The 23,452-nt window shown below is 42.5% G+C and overlaps 1 protein-coding gene across 1 annotated transcript; it reads left to right on the top strand.

Moving 5' to 3' along the window:
* Positions 1 to 61: 61 nt before the first annotated feature.
* Positions 62 to 21,724, top strand: urb1 (URB1 ribosome biogenesis homolog). The gene is made up of 41 exons (XM_030777953.1): positions 62 to 194; positions 404 to 543; positions 1,061 to 1,212; positions 1,487 to 1,616; positions 1,997 to 2,093; positions 2,302 to 2,387; positions 2,521 to 2,646; positions 2,767 to 2,894; positions 3,343 to 3,538; positions 3,913 to 4,050; positions 4,443 to 4,616; positions 4,802 to 4,934; positions 5,111 to 5,233; positions 5,851 to 5,966; positions 6,280 to 6,399; positions 6,723 to 6,839; positions 7,166 to 7,304; positions 7,752 to 7,922; positions 8,406 to 8,602; positions 8,972 to 9,187; positions 9,486 to 9,668; positions 10,058 to 10,323; positions 10,654 to 10,963; positions 11,248 to 11,503; positions 11,813 to 12,026; positions 12,355 to 12,555; positions 12,818 to 12,874; positions 13,022 to 13,212; positions 13,671 to 13,781; positions 13,878 to 13,941; positions 14,115 to 14,283; positions 14,914 to 15,022; positions 15,832 to 15,992; positions 16,333 to 16,444; positions 16,535 to 16,641; positions 16,953 to 17,096; positions 17,798 to 17,907; positions 18,449 to 18,649; positions 19,048 to 19,289; positions 19,583 to 20,194; positions 21,504 to 21,724. Exons 1-41 carry the CDS (start codon positions 62 to 64, stop codon positions 21,692 to 21,694), a joined length of 6,843 nt encoding a protein of 2,280 aa, XP_030633813.1. The 3' UTR covers positions 21,695 to 21,724.
* Positions 21,725 to 23,452: the final 1,728 nt, after the last annotated feature.

The following is a 23,452-nucleotide window of genomic DNA, read 5'->3' as shown; positions in this document are numbered from 1 at the left end:
ATCGTAGAAGTTGAGGAAAGTCATGTTAATCGTTACAACGTGTTGTAATTTATTGTAAGTCATGGCAAAAAAACGTCAGAGTCAAGACTCGATAGAGTCCAAGACACCACAAAAGAAGTCTAAATCAGACGTGAGTGAATTTAATGGAACAGCGTTCAAGTCTATGCTGAAGGATCCCAGCAAAGCATGCAAAGGTGAGTCGATTTAGCTCAGTGCAATATTCCACGCAGAGATGGTATAAGTATTATCATAGTTATAATAAAAGTTACAGTTGTCTTAAGTAATTAACTGATCAAATCACTGACCTCAAGTAAAGCTATCTTTGCCCTGGCTTTTTACAGTACTTGAAAGTGAGGGTTTTTTTTTTGACCACTCTAACAGTATCTGTTTCTCTGGATGACAGGTTTAGAGACATTCATTGCAACTGCGAAGAAGTTACCTTGCGCCGACCTGTACGATGTAGTCGAGGGCTACATCAAAATCTCAGTCGATTGCGCCGAGATATTCAAACTTCTTGAGGGAGACAGTCATGCGGAGGACGAGGTAAGTTATCCCCCTGTTGCAAAAGCTCAAAGCATTTTAAGTATGTAGCGACCCTGTAAGAGTGGGAATAACGATTCTAGGTTGGTACGCGCGTGTTTTTGGTTTTCTACAAAGGATGCTCGTGGTAAAATTACCCAGACCAGTGGTTTTCAGCTCCAGTCCTGGGAGCCCACCTGCCCCGCTTACCTTTGTTTTAATCCTCCACTACCACATATGACTGAGTTACTCACGGGTTGGATGATTCGTCGATCAGTGCGGTCATGTATGCTTGTGCAGGGTCAAACAGAAATTTTCAGGACAGAGGCGCACCCCAGGTCTGGAGCTGAAAACCACTGATCCAGACTGAAGGAGCATGAAACGTATTATAAGTGTGCACAACAGGCTTGTCATATTTTGGCGTGTTTTAAAATTCCGTGCTGCACACATTATGACTCATGAGTCCTTATGTAGTCCTCGCTTAATGAAGTTTGGTAAGCGTTTACTCTTCATCTATAACCCGATTGTTCTTTCTGTCCAGACCATGCTGGTTTTCCACAGTTTAGAGATGATTTTGCTGCGTACGGCGAGTGACCTTTCCCACTTCAGCATGGTTGGCTCTGCGATTGTGAAAAAGATCACATCCACTCACATGAAATTGCTACAGACGTCTCTGTTCTCAGAAAACCACAGGTACGCTGCAATTCAATTTGATCTCCTTCCAAACTGACCTGAGAAGCCAGTTAATTTTTTTTTTTATGTATTGTTTGAAATGAAACCCCAGTAGATTACAGCTGTTGTAGCAGATATCTTAAGAATCATCTTGTCTCGGCTTCAAAACAGTCGCTGCTTCTTAGATAACGCTTCTTTGCCGTATAAAGAACTTTAAAGTTGGCCGCTGATCTCTGAATGCAGCTGTGTTCTCCTCGCTGAGACTCAAGTGCCCGTTTGTTCTGTTGGTTGGCAGATTTGTGCGCCGGTGCCTCAGTTTTCTGTCCGCCATGGTGTCCCAGGGTACGGAAGCCGCGCGGGAGGTTTTCAGTCATATTCATTTCAGCAAAAGTCTGTTTGGGCTTGCAAAGAGAAGAGACAAACTGGTGAGTGTGTACCTTATAAACCAAGGGTGTCCAAATCCGGTCCTGGAGGGCCATGGTCCTTGCTGTTTTTCTTGTCAACCAACTAAATACAATCTCTGGTTGGCTGAAGAGCGTGCACGCCTGTTGTCAAGGTGAAAATCAACAGGTAACGAAGAAGTGAAAGCAAAAACCGGCAGGACCTCGGCCCCTCAGGACCGGATTTTGACTCGTGTGATATGAGGAATGTATGGAGTCTGTATGTTTTCATTCCCAGTGAGTGAACTGAAATATTATTGCGGTGTTGAAGATGTTTACAACCATGTTGGGAATGTATTGCTGACCTTATTCAGTTCAGGTTTTTTGTTATGTGTTTAATATTGGTGTTGTCTTTTTGTATCCAGGGGAGGCCCGATATTCGAATGGCATATATACAGTTTGCGTTGTCCTTCTTGGTCTCGGGGGATAACGCAACTATAGGGCAGATACTTGAAATGAAAGGTAACAGCTATTGTCTTGCTACTGTGTTACTGTACTCTTACTGATATCATTATTGATTTGATTAGAAGATTAACTGAAATTAAGAGAGATGTTAGATTTTATACCTCTGCCTTCTGCACTTGCCGCTTTGGTTGGACGTGGAATGAGTAAAAATAATAAAGTAATGTATGAGCTTAAATTTTTATTTTTATTTATTTTTTTTCTAAAGAATTCCTAGGAGACATTTTAAACACCGGGCTGAAGGAGGAGAGGCTCTCGACTGTCAGTTTGATTTTGTCCACCTTAAAGACAAAAGTAAGACATCTCCAATGTGACCCACTTACATCCCATTCGTTTTCTCAGTGAATGCAAATCACCGTTACAGAATCGTCCGCCGTATCTGCTTATGATAATGTCAATGTGTTCTTTTTTTCTTTTTTTTTTTAAGGTCGTGCAGAATAAGGCGATCAGTAAAACGCAGAAAGTGCGTTTCTTTACCTCGGCCATTTTGGCTCAGATCGCATCTCTCTACAGATGGAACGGAGCGGCTGATATCAGAACAGATGAGACCAAGGTACAGTATAGACCCAAAAAACGGGAACGATGCCCCCGTCTCTTGGCTATGCCGCAAACGGGAGGTCTTCTGGACTTGGCCGAGGTTTCACTGGGAATTTTGACGTTATTCCCGTAGGAGGCGGAGAATCCCGAGGAGGCAGGGAAAAGCATAGTGCGTGAGCTCGTTCACGGCTTTCTCCTGGACCTGTGCTGCTCTCGGAAGCACGGAATCAGTTTTCACGATCCCAGCTTTGGAACAGCGGGGAGGTAAGAGGAGTAGTTCATTCAGCTTTAATAGTGTTTTCACAGAGTAGGGTTTGTTGAGGTTACACTCAACGAAGTCTGCTCGGCCGGCAACAGTGCGACCTCTAAAACAATTCACTCTTTAATTATAGCTTGGGAACTGATGGTATAATGAGTTACACTGATTTTTATTAGGATTCTGTGTTAGACATGGGTCAGGTAATTAAAAAGCTTGTGGCACTTCATTATATGTGAATAATGGATTAAACCAGACAGAGATTATTCTTTACCAGTTGTTACTTACATGCCAAACTGCACTCAATCTCATGCATTGAATTGCAATATAACACCTTTCAAATCACATACATGTGATTGTACTAATCTCCCCAACATAGTACACGTACTACTACATGTACTATCTCATCAACATCCTGTTGTAAACCTTTTTGTTTTCTTGCTCTCTTGACTTCAGGGCTGGGAACATTGTCCTTCTGCAGTTTCTGGTGGGTCTTAAGACGGCCACGGAGGATGAGCTGGTGGCAGAACTGGTGGTCGGTGTTCTAAAGGAGTGTCCGGACCTGCTGTCCAGATACTTTAAAGAGACCCAGTACACCTTCACCCCCCGCGTCAAAAGTGTCTGGCAGGACAACGTCACTCTGCTCAAGAAGGTTGGAGCTTTGGTTTGGATGAAGATGTTTTATTCCCTTTACGCATTTGGTTTTTTTTTGTTTGCTTTTTTTGGGATTGCATCAGTTTTTTTCTGACTTCTGTGATCCTCACATGTATCGTAATGGCCGTATCGGTGGAACCGAGCTTATTTTTAAAACATCAGAGTGAAAAAAATGGAGTGATATGATGTTCTAGTGCTTTTATTGAGATGTTTTTCTTATGTAGATGTAGCTTGTTCATGCCTTACGTCTCAAATTGGCCCTTGTCTCATATCCTTTGTTATGGTCGGTATGAGTGTTATGTACACTGACTGGGGACAGTTGACATTCTTGGCTAATTCACCTTCGTCGCTATCTCCTGGTTTTTCTTACAGATCTACGAGGCCCAGCCAGAGGTGTCCAAGGCTTTCCAGACCCGAGAACTCGTCCCTCTCCCGCGTCTGCTCACCATGGTGACGCTCACCTCCCTGCCACCCGTCTGCACCAAGGCCTTCTTCACTCAGGGCCTGAGTGTGAGTCTCTGCTTGTCCGCGCTCGCGGTTCTCACTGGCATCTAGTTGTAGCAGCGTAATGTAAAATTACTCTCCCGTCACTGTCAACTGTCATCTTGTTATCACAAAGGAAGTAGTTAGTTTTCCTGCTTATGCTAATTATTTTGTAAAAGGAAATGAACTTTAGTACATTAGTAAAGTCATGTTGGTACACTAAACACAGTCAAATAGACTCATACCTTTATGCTGTTTAAATTTGTTGCAGGAATATAAAAGTTGGTACGTTGTTGTTGAAGCTGATGTTCTGTCAGTTGTGAAGATGCCGCACTTAACCAAAATATTGACGTAAGTTCGTACATTTATGTAAATTAAAATGCGTAAACATGAAAATGTATGTGAATTAAATCTGGCAGTTGTCCAATACGGTGGTACAGCACACCACGCTTTCCTTCATGGCGTTCATCCTGAAACGAGCTCAGAAGAACATCGAGTACTGTCTGGACGCGAGTGTGTGGCAGAACTCTGACATTTACACACCTGCCCTGATGGAGGAGTTTGTCGCGCTCTACCGTGAAGCCCTGAGCAAGGTGAAATGCACAGTGAATGAATGAATGAATGAATGAATGAATGAGTGAATGAATGACAATTTGGTGGGAAAGACATATGAAGGGAACCAAAGAAAGGAAGATAGAAAACAGGGAAACAAAACCCATAATATTTTAACTGTATATGTAACGTGACACTTTGTGGTTTTTTTTCTTTTTTCCTGTAGGTTTTACCAGATGTGACTACAATTGTGTCAAACTGGCAGACTCTGATGAAGAAGGAGAAAGGAGGTGATTGGGGGAAAAAGGGCAGGGCTGAAGGAGACCCACCCGAAGAGAAAACCAAGGCTGCAGAGCATGGTAAACAAATGCCTCTGTGTGTTTACTCTTTCTTCATATATTTGATTAGTCTTCTTTTTAATTATAGATAATTTATTTTTAGATTGAGTTTGTTTAAGATTGATAATTTACCTTAGATCATTTCTTTTCGATTGAGTCATGCGCGTCGGTCATATCTGTGTGTCTTTGTTTGACAGGCCAGGATGATCCGAAGGTGATCCTGTTGAAAGCTCTGATTCTCCAGGTGCTATGTCTGTACCAGAGAGTCGTGCCCCATTTGATTACCCAAAGTAAATTCGACTTCAGCAAACTTTTGCAAGGTACACGCTACCCTGTTCTGGATCTACTGTTGTTACTGACGGATTAATCATTGGTAAAACATGAGTGTGTCGTGGGTCATTTACATTTGTTTAGATAGCAGCCGTTCCGATTCAGTACGTCTTGCAGAAACTGATTTTGGTTTTAATCGTAACTTAATGTTAATATGTAAGCAATGCAATTACAGCTCTTCCTGTGTATGATGGACTCAGCTTTTAGTAGTTCTCTCCCTGTGCTGAGAAGTTGTCTCCCTGTGCTAAGAAGGTGTCTCCCTGTGCTAAGAAGTTGTCTCCCTATGCTAAGAAGTTGTCTCCCTGTGCTAAGTGTTCATGATTATTTAGTGAACCTTTTTGGCTTTTAGAGCAGGGATTTAGGAGGGTTTATGTTATAGTTAACCTAGGACGGTCAGTGCGATGAGAAGGGTTCCCAAGAGTTTGGTCAGGGTCCAGCTCATTTTGCTTAATGCAGATGTCAAACCAGCAACGCCATGAAAAGGATCAATTTCCACCAACATATTAACACACACTGAAAATCAGAGAAAGTAATCTGCTGTACAGGTCTACTGTGTAATCTACTGTTATTTTTCCACACTGAGACTCTTATTTTGTTGTTTCCAAAGGCATCATGTTAGACAGGGGGAAGATGAAGGAAGATGTTCCTCCCATCCTGCAGTATCAGATCCTGCAGCTGGCCTTAGAACTGCCTGCTGGCAAATTCTCCTGGTTCAGACTTCAGGTGAGAATTTAAAGAAGCATTATGTAGTCGATGACATTGCCAGTTCCAAAGACGGCAATGGGATACTTACTCCCATCAGTCCATAAAAGTCTGGTATCACTACTACTTTTGCCAGTTTTAGAAAAACTCTTTGTTTATTCAATAATTTATTGGCTCATTCATTTTCTTATAGAGACACATAAACCAGGGATTTTATCTGCATTGATACTGCACCTATTTCAGTTGTAATACCCATTTTAGGTGGCTTGAATTGAACAGGAGACATTGTTTACACGAATCTTACCTCAAGTGTGTGTTGTTTGCGGTTTTTAAGGAGGTTTCGGTTACCACGGCGGGTGGAGGGGAGAGGTCTGTGTTCCACTCGCTCCTGAAGATGTTTGTTAGCAGTAATGAAAGACACCTGAAGACGTCGACCAGAATGCTGGTACTGAAAGTAAGTTTCTCGCTGGTCGTCGGTTAGTGCAGCGAGATCAGGTATTTCAGTTAGTATCGGCTAATTAGAGTCACAGATATCTAAATCATATCTCAATAATGTCTTCTGTGGCAAGGTAAAGCGATCAAACAAAAACTACTCAAACCACTCGTAGAACTTTAAGCTTTGCCTGTAGGCATTGCCTCTTGTTTTTATGACCTGTAGCATGGTGGGATAAACATTTGACCTTTGTTTGACCCACCAGAACTGGGGACTGGTGACTTTAAAGCCTGTATTTCCCTCTCTTGGACCCTGTGGTAATGTACTGTCTGTTTCCCTGACAGGTTCTGAGAGACAGTGGTGTGTTTGAACACACCTGGAAAGAACTGGAGCTCTGGCTAAATGGCCTGGTCGGCTTGGAGTCGGACCAGCAGGAGACCGTCATCCAGTTCTTGGATCAGGTAATCTCCAAAACCGCTCACTCTCACCCTCCAGGTTGTCAGTCCATAGAAAAAAAACAGTCTCAACATCTCTGGACGTCTAAACATTTTAAAGTAGAACAGCTGCTTAAGACAGTGAGTCTATGACACTCAGCAAGTAAACATACTCTGTCTGTGAAAACTGTGATATTTAAATATGATGATGCCGCTGTCATTAGTTATAAAGGCAGGTGGCATTGGTACTTTGAAACCTCTGTCATAAACTAATCTTCCTGTTGAGATATGTGAATGATTGCGTGTTTTTCATGCGTGTGTGTGTGTGTGTGTGTGTGTGTTCGTGCTGACAGGTGCTGATGAGAGTGGTGTGTAACCCACACACGTACACAGATAAAGTGGCCACGTTGGTACAGGAGGCAGCGTACCTGCAGGCCAGTCTGAGCGGACAGGACGCAGACGCAGCCAGCATTCCCATATCTCACATCGATGGTGAGCTGATCACACGCAGACGCACACACACACACACACATACATACATACATACACACACATACATGCAACCCCCCACACACACATGCACGTATGCTCACACATACACACACACACACACATACACACACACACACACACACACACACATACACACACACACACACATACACACACACACACAAAAACAAAAACTCAAAGACATGCATACATACATATGCACACACACATATACACACTTATACTCACGCACACAGGGAACCACACTGCGTATGCCTACGTTCTTGGTATATATAGCGGCTGATTTGAAAATTTCATATTTGTTTTGTTAAATGGTTCAGAAATCATTTTTGGATGATTTATGTGTAGCAAACCTAACGCTATCTGATTTCATCCGTCTGTGGGAGTGGTTGACTGTAACAGGAAGACCGTGCCGTTGTCTTTCAGATGTGCTAGACATGGTCGATGTCATCATGGAAGGCAGTGACGGTGACGTCGAAGAGTTTGGGCCGTCCCTCACTGATGACATCATCGTCCAAACCTTTCCCTTCAGTGCGGTGGTTCCAGCTGTGCTCGAGGCCAGAAACAAACTGCCAGCAACCTCCAGAGATGAGAAAGGTAACCAGCGGTAGCCTGCTGACAGAGTTCTGTTGTATATATCATGTAAATGTAGTTCAGCACTGCTGTCCTTATGGAGCTCATCAGTGATAAATCTTGCTGATTTATAATAATACACGTGCTGTATTTTTTTTTTTTTTCTCTCGTACTTTTGTAGTCCTGTTTATTTCCAGTGTTCCTACCTGTATCCATCTTATTTCCATCTTCCACTTCAGTCAACTTTTCGTGCACTTTTCTCTGGTTTAACACTGAATTTAGCTGTAGCACCTATACCCCAGTCAGTTCTTTGATTGTATTTTGCCTCGGATGGAATTCGCTGTGGAGAAAATCATTTGCTAATGGAATAAATGTAAACATAAAACGTAGTTGTACAGTTCGGTTCAGTCTCGCTGGACTGAATCAGAGTGGAGCACTTTCCCCCACTGAAAGCTCGTATGAAAACCTGTCTTTTTTTTTTGTTTTGTTTTGTTTTTTGTTTTGCAGGGGTGTTGTATGAATACCTGTGTGCGGTCCTCTGTGATGTCCTACACTCTCAGAGAGATCCTTTAGCCCTGTGTCTGACGCTTCAGCAGTACGATAAAGAGCTGCACTCCTCTGAAAACACTCCTCCTCATCCATCCATCGCTGCTCTCCATCAGTACTACTCCAAATGGCTCCCTCAGCAGTCACAGGAGGCGCTGGTGAGTTCCTCGCATGGCTCAGACACTGTACATCCAAACATCTTCATGTGGATTTTATGAGAAAGCGACTCGTGTCAGTCATTGATCTTTTAAGACTACGGAGAGTTGTATTCAGTATAACCTACCCTCTGCATGAAGTTTCAAAACTTAATCATGAAAATGTAGTCGTCGCCAATATTGTATGTACCCACACGAGGTCAAATGTCATTGTTTATCAGTGACGTTTTCGCTTAATACCTGAAAGATTCCTGGTTTTCTGGTCTCTCTAGCTGCATTTCACGTTCAGTGAAAGCTAGTCTTGTTTCTTCGCTTTTCTTTTCTTATCTTTTTTTTTTTTTTTTTTTTTTTTTTTTTTTATGTTCCCCGCAGTTTGAAGCGTGTGAAAGTGCGAGTGTTTGGACGGCGGCTGATGGCTTCACAGCGTTTATGAAGACTTCCTACAGCGAAGGACTCTCTCTGCTGCTTCAGGACTCCTTTAAACAGAGTCTACAGGAAGCCCTTGCCACTCTAACCGTGTCCCAGTTTCCCATAGCTGTCAATCAAACACTCCTCTACATTAAGTCCTCTGTGGATTCCTTCAGTTTGGTAGTGTTTTTTTCTTTTTCTTTTTTCTGAAGCTGTTTTGAAAGTTATTGTTTATCAAATGAAGAAAGTCTATTACAGTAAAATGCTATTACACACCATTAACTACTTATATACACTATTTAACTCACTGAAAATGAATCGGGTTGATAGCACCTCAGTGGTAGTAATGAATGGTTTTCAGTATGCCTGTTTAGAAAACGTATTGTCGATCTAACTGACTTTTCATCTGTCTGAGATCTGTTTTTTTTTCCTGCCAAAGTTGTCCGTTAACTGAACTATATTTCCCATGTTCCTCTAGCTGCCCAAAGACACGAGTGTACAAATAGTGGGGAGTCTAATGGGCATCCTTCATGACTTAGTCATTAAACTTCAGACCTTAGAGGAGCCAGGCCAGCCTGAGCAACCCGTGGAACCTCAGGAGGGAGCAGAATTCTTTCTGGAAACAAGCTCCACCTCCTTTGGGGATGTCAGTAAAGAGGAGGTGAGGGATCTCTCGCATGTTATATCAAATTCTTATGTCGTTGTGTCAGAATCTGTGTATGAATGTATATTAAAGACAGGTAGTAGCAACCTAAGATGGCATTTACAAAATAGCCCGTTTTAGAAGTTTATGTTTCTGGCTGTTTTTAGATGTAGATTAAGCCTAGTAGTGGCCTAAATTGAACATTTAATGGGGATTCTACATTTGAAAACCTTTTTAGTCCAGAACAAGGCTTAACATATGTGTGGAAAACCATATTTGGGCGTGCCCAAAGTGTGAAATACTTTCTTATGCCAAAGCCTTACGTTTCCATGGCTACAGGTGTAGCTGTGTGGTCTGTATATAAGTATATAAGTATTCTTTTCCTCTTATTTCCTCACGTCCTACAGGTGTTGCAGACCGTCCTTAAATCTATCTTTAAACACCCGGCACTGGAGCAGTGGTTCCTGGCTTTAGAACTCGGGTCTCTGCCCCCACACTCTTTAAACCCGGTTCGGCTGAAGCGTCTCTGTGCCCGACTCACGGAAGACATCTTGACCTTGCTTCAGTCCAGTGCCTGTAGCCTTAGAGACCTGGATTCCCTGGAGCTCATCGGTGCCTTCCTGTCTGCCTCGCAGAGGTCACTGATGAGAGAACTGGAGGAAAAGAGAGACAGGTAGCCCTGCAGTGAATCTGTCTTCTTTGAGCTTTATTCGGTTGGTTTTGAGTTTTCTAATAGCTGACTTCCTTTCAAAACTAATTTTCTGACAATTGCTATGCATAAATAAACAGTCCGGTGACATTCATGACTTTTTGTGATTTTTGCTGTTTTTTGTGTTTCGTAGGTGATCTGGTAAGCTTGCAATGTTAAAATCAAGAGCTTTGAGAGGTTATTTTCTTTTAAGCACTAGTGGGGAAAAAAAAAATCAAACATCAAAGCTTTCAGGAAAAACAGTAACCATGCAGAGAATTACATTAGTGCTTTTTGTTGTGTTTAAATCTGCAGGTGCCCAGTAAAGGAGTCACTTCCTGTGAAAGTATTTCTAGCTTTGCACGAGTATATGGACTTCTCCAGCCTCAAAGACGTTGTTTCCACTCTGTTGTTGCTGCCGCAAGAGACTCTGGTCGCCCCTGGCGACAGCATTTCGGCCAGTGAGCTTAGCGTGTATGGTCAGGTGGTTCTGAGGGTCCTCACGGAGAGCATGGCTCGTCCCAGCCGGGACGGCACCCTCATCCTGACACACACCCACCTCCGTGGTGTCACCACGCTCTTCTCTTCATGCCAGAACAGAAGTTTAGAAGACTTCCTTCTCCAGGTTAGCACTGTTCACAAGCCGTCAGCGCACACTGAAAGTTTCTCAGTGCAGTAATTATTGATAACCACCACAGTGATGCTTTTCATCACTGTTACAGATTTGCACTGGGGTTTTAGGGAACCTTGTCCATTCATCCACATTTTTAGGGAGCTAAGTTATGCACGAGGAGTTCTGTTTCTGCTGAAGTCATCCAAACGTCAGAGTTTCAAAACAACGTCGCTGTCCCTTTTTGCTCAGTTGAAAATGTGAACGTTTGAACATTTTGAAAACACCCTTGTCGCCAGGTCCTGGAGAAGGAGCCAAGCAGCGCCAAACTCATCCCGTCGGACGTCCTCCTCCGCTGTGTCGAGCGCGACAGCCCGTCCCTGCGGACCGTGGGCTCGCTGCTGCTGCAGAACTCCCCCGCGCATCGCCTTGCCTTTGAGATGTGGTGTCTGGACCCGGATAACCTGTCGCGCGTGACTGACAACAGCAGTGGCTTCCTCTGCCTGCTGAACTCCTACCTACGCAGAATCTCCACCTGCTCCCGGCTCGGAGAGGGTAAGATCTGATCGTGTTTAGGATTAGGATTTAACGTCCCGACTTCCTGTGAACGTGGACGGCGTTGTTTGTATCCTGCACCAGGCGAAAGTTTGTATGAATGTATGAATGATGGCAAACCAAAAAACCTGATTGGGCCTTTTCTATGCTTATGAGCAATGACTGATTTTTTAACCTGTACTTCTGTCTGTATATCAATATCTATAGCTCTGTTTATATATATTTGACTGTCTATGTGCATACGTGTTACAGCATGTGTATGTATATATGTATTTTATTTATTTATTTATTTTTATTTATTTTACATAGTTCGGACAGCAGCCCTGGCGGCCTTAAGAGGAACCCTGCAGCCCAGGCTGTGGTGTGCGCTGCAGAGAGAAGAGGAGACTGTCGCTGAAGACCGTCTAACACAGCAGGTACAGATACTCTCCACCCTCATCAAACTGGCGGGCGAACTCGCAGACGTCGCCGACGTCACGAGGGACCTGCCAGCAGTACTACGGAAACCTGAGGGATACGAAAGGTGAGCTGGACTTCTGTTGTGCGTGCGTTTCATTGGCAAACGATAAATCGGCTGTTTCGGCGACGGCGTTCCCCCGTGCTGCGTAACGCTGACAGCGACTGATTAAGTTCATGTTAGCTGTATGCTAAAGCTAAACTGGGTTTTTTTTATAGAACCAGCATTATGAAACTGCATTAGATATAGATAAACGCAGCTGCTAATTTTTTTTTTTTTTTTTTTTTTTTAACATGATCTTTGTGTTGACATAAGAGATGATCTAAATCCTAGAGATTATCTAAACTGTTTAAACACAGATTCAGTGACACTGTGGTTAACGATGCTTTCTCAGATGGATGCTAGCTGATGTCGTCAGTGAGAAGTTAGCAGAGTGTGCAGAGGAGCAGCAGGAGTCCTGGAGGAAATCTTTGCTCAACGCTGCCCTCTGCTGGCTCGTTGGAGCGTACAACAGTTGCAAAGAGCAGAAGAATGCAGAACTGGAGAAAGAGGAGGCCATGTTGCAGAGAGTACAAACACTGCTGGTGAGGAGGAGATGCTGTTTGTCTGTTGTTGTTATTCTCTGTGGTAATGTGAAATCTGAGTGTCCTGTTTGTGCAAATTCTATACGATGAACATTTTATAGTCAGTGTTTTGAACATTGAAAGGAGCTATAAAGAAGTGACCATTGTAAAAAGATGGTCATTTTTGTTGGAAAAGGTAATTACATTACTGCTGTTATTGTCAATTATTTATTTCTTTTTATTTATATATACACACACACATATATGTGTGTGTGTGTCTGTGTGTTTCCAGACCTCACCAGGAGATATCACAGGTTCAGACTGGAACAGCTTTGTGAAGACTGGATTAAAGTCAGTTATTTCTTTTCCCCCTTTGTTAATCGTACTTGAGACACTTAACTATAACAATATAAGTCTTGTATCACACACATATTTATAACTGAACTTCACAAGCCTTACCCACAGACCGTATAAAGCAATCTCTCTCCCCCCACACAGGTATCGCTATAGAGACCATGTCTTCTTGAGTACTCTGAACACCCTGCTGGATCTGATGTATGGGGATTCGAATGCCTCTAAAGACCTGTTGCCCTTAGCAACCATTCACATGATGGCGACGAGTCACTCTCTCTTTCTCCCCACGATGCTCGGCGCCCAAGATGACCTCATCATCAGCCCTCAGGCAAAAGGTGAAAGTCTCCACGAACTCTACGACCCAGACGAAGATGTGTGTCGCGCCTCTCTCCGTTAAATCGAAAAGGCTGAAAGGAGAACGAGCGCTGTAGAGAGAGAGAGAGACGGGTTTTAAAAATCGATTTTTATTCTCGCCCTGAATGACTCGCGACTCTGACACTGTGAAGCCAGGTCACTTTTTTTTCGAACAGGACTGAAAACGTGGCACACATATCCCCACCATGTTGGGTTTTAATGTCTCTTAACTTGAATAGAACGGACAGGTTAGCCCCTCGTTCACGTTCACATCTTATTCATTTTGAGTTCAACCGGGACCCAACAGTTCGCACGTCTTTCACGCATTAGCTAAGTTGCACCTTAAAATTGTGGTCAAAAAAAAAAAAAAAACTTCAAAAGACTTTTGATGTTTTCTCCTTTCTGAGTCTCACGTGGAGGTTTTGTGTGTTTAATTCAGAGGCGTTAGTGTCTGTTCTCCTGACCCTGGTGAAGAAAAGCCCCGAGCTCTGTAACAGCAGTCATCTTCTCGTGCTCCTGGGCGCGTATGGAGCCACTTTAAGCACTACAGGTGAACTGATTTACTCCAGCTTCTGCACCGATTTTAGTTTAATATGAGGTTTTTGTGAGCTGTAAGCTGTAACGGGTTTTTAATATGTTTGGACAGATCAGAAACTGCTGCTGTTGCTTCAGGAGTATGAGAAGAATAATGTCAGCTTGGTGGAGTTCCAGTAAGTCCTCTAGTGATTTCTGATATTTCGTATATGCCTGTGTTTTTTCTTTTTCTCCCTCTCTCTCTCCATCCTTCTCTCTTTCTCTCACAATGTGTGTGTGTGTGTGTGTGTGTGTGTGTGCAGACAGAGAGAGAATATCATACTGTTTTTTGTATGTGTGCCCTCATCAGGTCTTTGCTCTGGGGTCTGGCTGCAGTGGAACACCACAAGGCTCGTAAAAGCCTGGGTCCGTCTCTATGGCAACAGCCCAGCTCAGAGGAGCTCCTGGCCCTCTTGACTGCTGATAGGATGTTTAATAGCATCGCTCACTTTCCCCAGCAGCGCCGCATCATCCCTCAGGTGACTCTCTTGCTCACTCACTCACTCATACACTCACACACTCTCTCACTCATACACTCACTCTCTCACTCATACTCTCACTCTCTCACTCACTCACACACTCACTCATACTCTCACTCACTCACTCATACTCTCACTCTCTCACTCACTCACACATTCACTCATACACTCACTCTCTCACTCACTCACACACTCACTCATACACTCACTCACTCACACACACACACACACACACTCGCTCACTCATACTCACTCACTCACTCCTATCCATTACATGTTAATGGCCACACCTGCCATGGCTAGTTTTACAACAGTGTTTGAAAGCATTCTTTTTAGATTTTGCATGGTACAAACTGGGAATAGCTGAGATAAACTGGTTGGAAAACTGTAGTCAAATACTGACTGACATAGTTTCCATTGGATACGTTAGGAAAAAAAAAGTCTTCCATGAAACTTTAATATCTTAATCGGATAAAACCTTCAAAAAATGTTTCCATCGCGGTGTGCAGCTTGATATTTGATTAAAACTTGGCCAGACTTCATTTGAAGCTGAAAGGCGGTATATTCCAGATGGCACGCGATGATGTCGTCGAGTGAAGATTGTTTTGTGAATGTGGTTTTTCTCTGTAGGAAGGTAAAGAGCTGATATACAGAGAAGAGGGGGATGGTGCCCTGGAGCTGGGCTCTCTCTATGACCCCTGTTTCCTCCTGCCTCTCTTCAGCTCCATGCTCCGACCAGGTGAATAGACAATGCTCCGCTTACCCCGAATCATGCCAGCACAGCATAGCAATGAGTGATATTTTCAACGTAAAACCATCATATCTTTATAGGTGTGAACATTTAAAGTTCACTGTGCTTATGAATATGAATATGCCTTATTAATCCTGAGGGACGCCACAGCACCGTCCAGCACAAAACAAACACAACGATAGAATATGACAGTAAAGTACACTATAATAAAATACAATAAAATAGGATAGAATAAATAAAATAAAATAGGTTGCATCTGTCATAAATAAAATAAAGAGGTTTCATCTGTCGATTCTACATTGTGCAGTAATTATGTAGGTAGCATATAGTTTGACATAAATAGGAAAGGTTATTGTCCATTGTGCAATGATTATGTGCACAGTATATGATGATCTATGCTACAAAATGGAGCAAGAGTAGAATTATTACAATTATACGGTGTACAATGTTACTGTTATACATTGTGCATATTTCATATTTAATCTGTATCTTTTTCTTTGTGATCTTCCTCAAATAATTTTGATTTTAGACTTTGCTGTGAAATATACTGTTTTTTTATGCCATAAGAATGAGTGAACATAAGACTAATACTACTGTAGTTTATTGTAACTTCAATCTACTTTAGTATAATACTCTGGAATGAATCATTTCATAGATTTATTTGATTACAAAAAAGTCTCAATATTCTTGTGAAGGTCAAAGCCAAAACCGTTACACTTAGAGTTTTGTCCCATGGTTGAGTTGTTTGACTTTGACATGGCGCCGCACAGAACATATGTCTGGTCTCTTCCTGTCAGAGTGTGCGGTAGACTGTTTGAAGTTTGTGACCAGCCACGCCCTGGGCTTCACAGTGGCCGCCCTGAGCAGTTACGACCCCAAGATGAGGGCAGCGGCCTACCAAGTCCTGGGCTCTTTCTACCAGCATCTGGAAGGAGCACGCTTCAGAGAGAAGAGACAGGTACCCGTACTGCAGAGAAAAACACACCACGTGCACTACATCATCATCATCATCATCTTTAGCCTCTGTCTGTGGCCCTGCGTGTGTGAGGAGAGAATTAAAACAGTCTGAACTACAAAACTCAAGATATGGGTTAAACTGACAGGCAGTGAGGGGTGATGTTATTTGACATCCATTTCTGTGTGATATGAAACCTGTTCGTTGCCAGATATTTGCCTTCAAAATCCTCCCAGTTTGATCCATACACGTGGGTGCTTGGTAAAGAATACAGTTGTTTGTTCGTTAAGACATGTCAAAAAGAGTAAGAGTGAAAGATCTGTTGTTCTCCTCTGACTGACAGTTGCTGTATTTGCTGGACACTGTGAAGAACGGTATAAAAAAACAGAATCTGTGTTTGCCATCTGTGCTGATCACTTACGTTGCCAAAGTTGCCCAGCAAATGCTGAAACCTGGTACGTCTGACATTTGATTTACAATATGCCCATTCAGTTTTGTCATTCCTCGAAGTGTTGTATTTATTAAACACTGTTTATTTATCACAGAGGAACATATGTACATGGTACTGAACAAGTTTCTCCTCGGACATCAGTATCTGGACCTCAAGAGGGTTCCGGAATTCTTCAAGTTGTTTTACAGCTTTGATCTGGAGGTACGTCACGTATCATCATGTCCCCCACCTCTCTGTTCCATCATTCCTTAATATAAGATGAAAATGTATATTAAGCACCTTTTGGACTACGTGATGAAATCATTAGTCATTCACCTGACAAAACAGAACGGTTTCAAGGGGATCAAGGCAACGGACAGGCCTGTCCTTAGTTTGTGTTTTTCTAGTTTCATATCAGTGTTGAGATCTGCTCTGACCTTGTGGGATAGTGTGACGTGTATGTACGTGTGTGTGTGTGCGTGCGTGTGTGTGTGTGTGTGTGACTCATTGGTTTGTTTTTTCGTCCGCCCCAGCACAAACTGGAGCGGGAGTGGATTTTGAGTGTGTTGGAGGAGGGAGTCACAGACAGGAGCAGTTATGAGGTCTGTGAGGAGCAGGGGATTTACCACAGTCTGCTGGGCTTCTGCAGCAGCCCCCTCTGTGACGAATCCACCCAGGTACACCCCCGATCAAGTCCCAAAATACCATATTAGGTCATCTTTTGACCTGAACTCTAAGTGTGTTCATTAAGTGTTCATGGTGACCTAATACACTGATGAAGGGTTTTTTTTTGGGGGGGGGGTTTATGTATTTATTAATTTTTTAAAGAGAATACTACACACTTTTTTTACTACTCCATCTGCGTACAATTTTTCACTTCAAAAATGTGGTCATTGGCTTCTTTTGACGATATGAGTCTCACTGCATCTTTTAAAAACTATTAATTTGGTTACTTTTCGCAACCATATTAGCATTTTTCCACAAGTCAGCTTTGGTCAAAAGTCCAGTGTTCGAAGATGGATAAACAGCAAATTTATAGTAGAAATAACAATTTGAGGTGTCAGATATGAGACTGGAAAAGTTTCCTTTAGTTTGCTGTGAGAACAGCCACGTTGTTCAGCTCAGGAAAACAAGTTTCAACAGCTCAGCCACACGTTGTATTTAAAGCCACTTTTTTTTTCTAGTCTCAAAGCATTGTGGGCAGTGTAGTTCTCTTCTATAACCAAAACACAGTTACACAGGCCATATAACAACTAAAGTTACAACACAACACATGTCTGTCTGTAGGGCTACCCCTGCACGATGGTAACGTATGGGTAGCAGGAGTATTCAGAAGAACCTGACTGAGCTGACAGAATCATGTGTTATGTGTTTGTAGATTCAGATAGTGAGAGTCCTGAAGCAGACTGCAGGTGTGACCAAGGCTGCATATAACCTGACCAAAGCTCATGGGATCCTGTCATGGTCTCTACAGATAGTGGAAAGAAAGTAAGTACAGCGTTCTGCTTTGACATAACACCGCTATAAAAGCATAAACTAATCGTATGAACTGATCTCACGCACCAGAAACTGCACATAGAGGACATGTACTGTCTTTTTAAATGCATTTTTCCTATAACTTTGTGATGTTTGTGAGCATGTTTTTGTGGCTCAGTGGGTGAGGTTTGCGGGTAACCTCTTGCCCAATTAAAGTTTAGAAGTGTGTAAAGAGACTGGTAACAGGAGTTTTATTTAACAGTTTATGTAAAACTATGACACAGTAAACCAAAAAAGCACCTATTAAGGATTGAAACATGGTAAAACACAAATACGCCTCTATTCATTTATCTGTCGGATTCCGTACCATTCTCACAATAAGGTTTGCTTAAACCAGTTCAGTGAGATTAACAAAAAGAAAAAGAGAGATAAAATTCACCTAATGAAGACTGAACCTTGCTAAACCACCAGTGAGCAAATTAAAAGACGCTCCATACGGCTCTAGCAGACAAATCTTAAACGCGTCAGATTCACGACTGTGCTATTTCCGTAGGTATCTGGATTGCAGATTGCTCGATGCCATCATTGAGCTGCTCGGTATGTTGTGGTTTACTAACCTGGGCCAGAAGGAGAGCAGAGCGGAGGAGAGAAACGCAGCAGCGGCGGATGAACCACAGGGCTCTGTGAAATGCCTGCCTCTTCCTCTCATTAATGACTTCCAGTATGTGTTGACAGCCATCATCAGACACTTGAGGTAAAGTCACAGTTGGAAAAGCTCTAAAAAGGGGCCGGGAGGGGGGAGGGGGGGGGGGGGGTTGTTGAATGTTTGAGCATTGGCTGGCTGAATGCTGATATGTGAACCAGAATGTCTCAAAACCATAAAGTCAACTTTCAAGCTGTGGATGGTGATTCAACATAAAGCTAAACTCATAACTTCCTCACGTGTCCCTCAGCCAAACATTACCCCGTTAAAACATGACAAGAGCTCTCATTCACAGACATTAAAACATGACACGCAAATTTGTCCGAGTAGTCAATATGTCGGAAAATTGATTCACACGCTGCTTCCAGGGTTGTGTGTTTTGGTTTTTTTTTAGTAGAAATGTTAATTGAAACTTTTTTGTTGTTGTTGTTGTGCTGTTTCCTGTACAGGATAGGCGTGCATGCACCACAGCTGAAGCTGTTGCTGCAGATGCTGGCGTCTGTACTGAGGCATCGCGGGACGGCTCTCAGAGCTCATGCGGATGCTGGCTGGTTGACCTTACGACCCCAGGCTCTGTCCTGCACAGAGGCCCTCTGTCTTCTGCAGCACTGGGCCATGCTGTCGCACAATGCATCGCTTGTGTCTAGCCTAAAAACTCTGGGTAGTCAGCAGAGAGTCAAAGAACTACTTGGTGAGTAGTTCTGCTGTAGGCAGTTCTCAGAGTAATGGTGTCCTTTTTTTTTTTGTTGAAAGGAAAAATAATTTGATTGTATTTGCAAATGAAAACACGTCAGAGTGTGTTTGGTGGAACAAACACGGGGGCAGTTTGAGTGGTATCGCTAATTGTGTAGTATGATGCACTATGTTTACAGGCAGGAAAACTATTGGTAAGCAAAACTGGCTATATATAGTTTTTATTTGGTCATCAGCTCGTATATGTCTCAAGGTAAGCTAACTGTGTTCTTTTGTTTTTGTTTTTTTTAGGATCTGTGACAGAAAGACCCAGAGGTAGAGGATCCTCTGCTAAGCTCCATCGACACCACCCGACTGAGCAGGTGGATGGTATAGATGGAGAGGCGGAGAAAAATGAACAGTTCATGTTGGAGGACTGCAAACCCTTTCTGAGGAGCATCCTCACATACTGGGCACCTGGGCCTATCCCAGCATGCACCTCTCCTGAACCCCGGTTGAACTCTGATCCTTCTCCGGTTGACAAACCTGACACCAGCGACCTGGTCACCGACGCTGCCCTGCTGCTCATGAAGTGGACGCTCCAAAGCTTAACGGAAAGCTCTTACGATGAGACCGAGACGGCTGGCTTCTTGAAATGGGTCCAAACCGTCCTTAAACTCCATAAAGGTGTAGCACACAGACTGCTGAGGGACACTGCGGTTAAACTGGATTTCATTAGACTGTACCACAAAGTCTGCGAAGATCAAACCCAGGGACGAGATTCACGCAGGATTGAAACCGTCAGACTGTTCACTTCCATTATGCTAGAGCTAATTGAGGCCCAGGGTGTCCCACCTGGAGATCTGTACCATACAGTGCTGGCGACATGCCTGTCCAAAACTGCCAGAGATGATCCCGGAGAAGGTAAACAATTCCATATGTTAGTCTTAATCTGGATTTTTCCTTTTAAACCGCTGTGCCAGATTAGAATGAAGCGGTCTCTCGGATGGTAAAAAATATTCATTTACGATACTTAAATTAAAGGAAAGTGACTACTAATAGAGAATGACTCCAGTAAAAGTTCAAGTCACCTATCTGAAATAATAAACAAACAAAAAAATAACACCCGAGTCAAAGTCTTAAAGTATTAAGTTTTTAATATACTCAAATTACAAGATGGAAAAAACAAAACAAAACAAAGCACCCCCCCCCCCCCCCCCCCCCCACCAAAAAAAACAGCCCACTGCAATGAATGATGCATGACCATGTTCTTGTTAACACTGTACAACTCATCATTATTATGAAACGCTTAAAACATCTTAACACATTTCAGACATACCTAGCTTATCTTCTGAAAATGTTCTATTCATAAACATTTTCCTGGTAGTCTGGTTTGCAGTGTGCTAACATTAGCCGCAGTGCTTCGACATCCTCCAACGCGATCACACCCCGGCGGTGATGAGCGCACGCCAGAGGAAGTTCTGCAACTAGGCCTCTTAAGAGCAAAGCACATCCTGCATCAGTTAGATCCTACTGTGACAATGCTTAAAGTACCGCACAAGTTTCCACACATGTTCAGTCAGTTACCATAAAATAAAATATAAATAAAAACAATGGCTTATGACCCACTGTGCATAATCAGTCTGGCAAGGACAGTGGTCAATAAAAATGCACTGGTGTAAAACAGCATAGAATTTCTTTATAGTTGTAGTCAGGTACAAAGTGACAGGTGATCATATCGTTGATGGTCAGAGAACAGTTTCACCAATATGCTAGTTCTTACCACCCCTGAGGTTTCAACAGTTCTTGTCTCGTGCTTCTCGAACATGCTCTCGGAGGAGCACGGCACATTTTAAATCTTTCTCTGCTCTAACACACCTCATACAACTAGTTATGAAATTCTCGTTCATCTTAAAGCCAGTGTATTAGGGCAGTGAGAGACCTACAGTATGCGAATCTCCTGAAACAGAACTGAGAAACACAGTTCTAATTCTACACACCTGACTCAGAACCTGACTACCCACAGGTTCTTGATCAGCTGACTGAAGCATGTACCATACCCCAGACAATCAGAGACCTGCGGTGGTTAGGAGAAACATCAAAAACGACTTAGCATCTCAAGAACCAGAGCTGAACACCCTGTTTTTCATTTTGTTTGCCCGACCGAGAGAATGGATTTACGTAGAACGATGCTAATCCGTAATTTAATTGCTCTTGTTTGTTTTGTTTACAGAAGTGGGGCTCAGGCTGTTATCCCTGTATATTCACGAACTGTGGAGTGGAGCGAAGATGCCAGAATTGTTCCTGTCCCACCTCCGCCTGCTCACTAAAGACCAGGAGAAGGGACCAAAGCAGACAACATCGTCCATCACGAGAATTTGTAGAGACATTCTTTCAGCGTTGCATTCATCTATGCAATCGTGACACCTGATATGATCTTGAAAAATGTGGACAAAAGCCACACAAAAAAAACAAACAAAGCAAAAACAAACAAACAAAAAAAAACCAACAACTTGGAGTCTCCTAGTTTTGTATTTTTCAAAAAAAAAAAAAAAATCTTAATGTCATTTTTCATCAAAATCCCACATGTCTGTATACATTTCAGTTTTCTATTTACAGTAAAAATGTCAACCCTGTCTCTCTTAAATGGATTATTTTACCATAAGAAAGAACACACTGACAGACTTACATTCACTGTGATGAATCAAAGCTGCACAGTGATATGTTAGAAGCATACAAGGCAGAACATGATGTGTAGAACACGCATATTACACCCCTGGTTCTCCACAGAAGGAAGTATGGCTCCTTGTCTGTGCCGAACTAGATTTTCTTCTACAATGACCCCTGTACAAAAGAGAGGAAGTCAACTGTAATTATAATGCCCTTACAACTTGATACAGCTGCACACACACACACACACACACACACACACACACACAAAGAGAGAGTGAGGTCTGGTTTAAAGTACACAGTTCAGAAGTATTACGAAGAACTGATCTGTAAAATCCGTAACAGTCGGCCAAGGACTTCCTGTCGCCTTTAAAACGTCAAAAGCATTACCACACAGATCTTAAGTAAACAAGACTCACCTCTGTGTGTTTCCATACATAGTGCACATGGTTGAGAGGATCAAGAAGAACAATCCAATAAATGCAGCCATAACGATCCAAAATATGATCACAATAGAATCTAAAGAAGAAATGTTCAGTTCCAGTGTTAATGAATCGCCAAGTATGCTGGACTTTTTTTCTTTTTTTTTTACACTGTCGAGATGAAGCAGGGAATTCTAGATTTGCTCTTCTTTCAAAATATATATGTACATATAAAAAAAACCCAACAACAACAACAAAAACTCACATTTGTTGTACTTAAGTTTGCTCTCGTCCACAGTAACTGGATCTAGGTAGTCGTAGTAGTATTCGTACGTCCATGCATATCCAGAGGAGTTGGTTGCGTTGGCCATGGTCAAAGTTTTCTGTGCGGAAGTACGCATCCAAAACCCTCTGAGGGGGCTCTCTGTGTTTTTATAGCAGAGATCCCGCGGAGGATACGAAGCCAGACAGCAGGAGTCAAAGGCAGGACACAGTGTGCTTACGAATATAGGTTAAAAAAAAACAAAAAAACAATACTGATTTTGTGTATGCTCGGATTGGGTTTCAGTGGGGGCTGTTTTATGGGTTTTTTTCTTATCTGACTGATTGGGTTTGGAGGAAGTAATAAATAGATTAGACAAATTTAATTAGTGAGTTTATAGATGTAGTCACATTTCTCCTTTTTTTCTAAGGGAAGAGACTCAGGTTACTAATAGCCTACTGAGCATCCTTACTTTTCTCAAATGGGGTCGTCATTTGTCAGGAGAAGAAGAGAGATTATATCTGGTTTGTAAAAATTTTCTAGGTCTGTTAGCACATAATCAGTGCCAGAAATCAATTGTGCGTCTGCCATTAAGAAGTGAGATATTAAGTCAGAGAAAATCAGATCGTCAACATTTCTGTGACTGGCAAAATTACTGTCAAAAGTTCTGTTAAATTCATGAAAATGTAGAATTAAAAATATTTGCACGCATCCACAACTGATTGGGGGGGGGGGGGGGGGGGGGACGACAACAACAACAGAAAAACAAACAAACCATAAAAATGTTATCAGTTAGTATGAGAGCAATACTTTTTTTTATATATTAAT

This window comes from Chanos chanos, chromosome 6 (genome assembly GCF_902362185.1).
Source record: "Chanos chanos chromosome 6, fChaCha1.1, whole genome shotgun sequence".
Lineage (NCBI taxonomy): Eukaryota > Metazoa > Chordata > Actinopteri > Gonorynchiformes > Chanidae > Chanos > Chanos chanos.
The sequence above is the reverse complement of the archived record's forward strand: the minus strand, read 5'-3'. Positions and strand labels throughout refer to the sequence as shown.

Excerpts from the sequence above, each read along its gene's own strand:
- urb1 (XM_030777953.1), top strand. The coding sequence starts at position 62 with ATGGCAAAAAAACGTCAGAGTCAAGACTCGATAGAGTCCAAGACACCA. Across the intron at positions 10,964-11,247 it reads TAGAAGACTTCCTTCTCCAG|GTCCTGGAGAAGGAGCCAAG; the intron begins GTTAGCACTGTT and ends CCTTGTCGCCAG. Across the intron at positions 17,908-18,448 it reads CTACAGATAGTGGAAAGAAA|GTATCTGGATTGCAGATTGC; the intron begins GTAAGTACAGCG and ends CTATTTCCGTAG.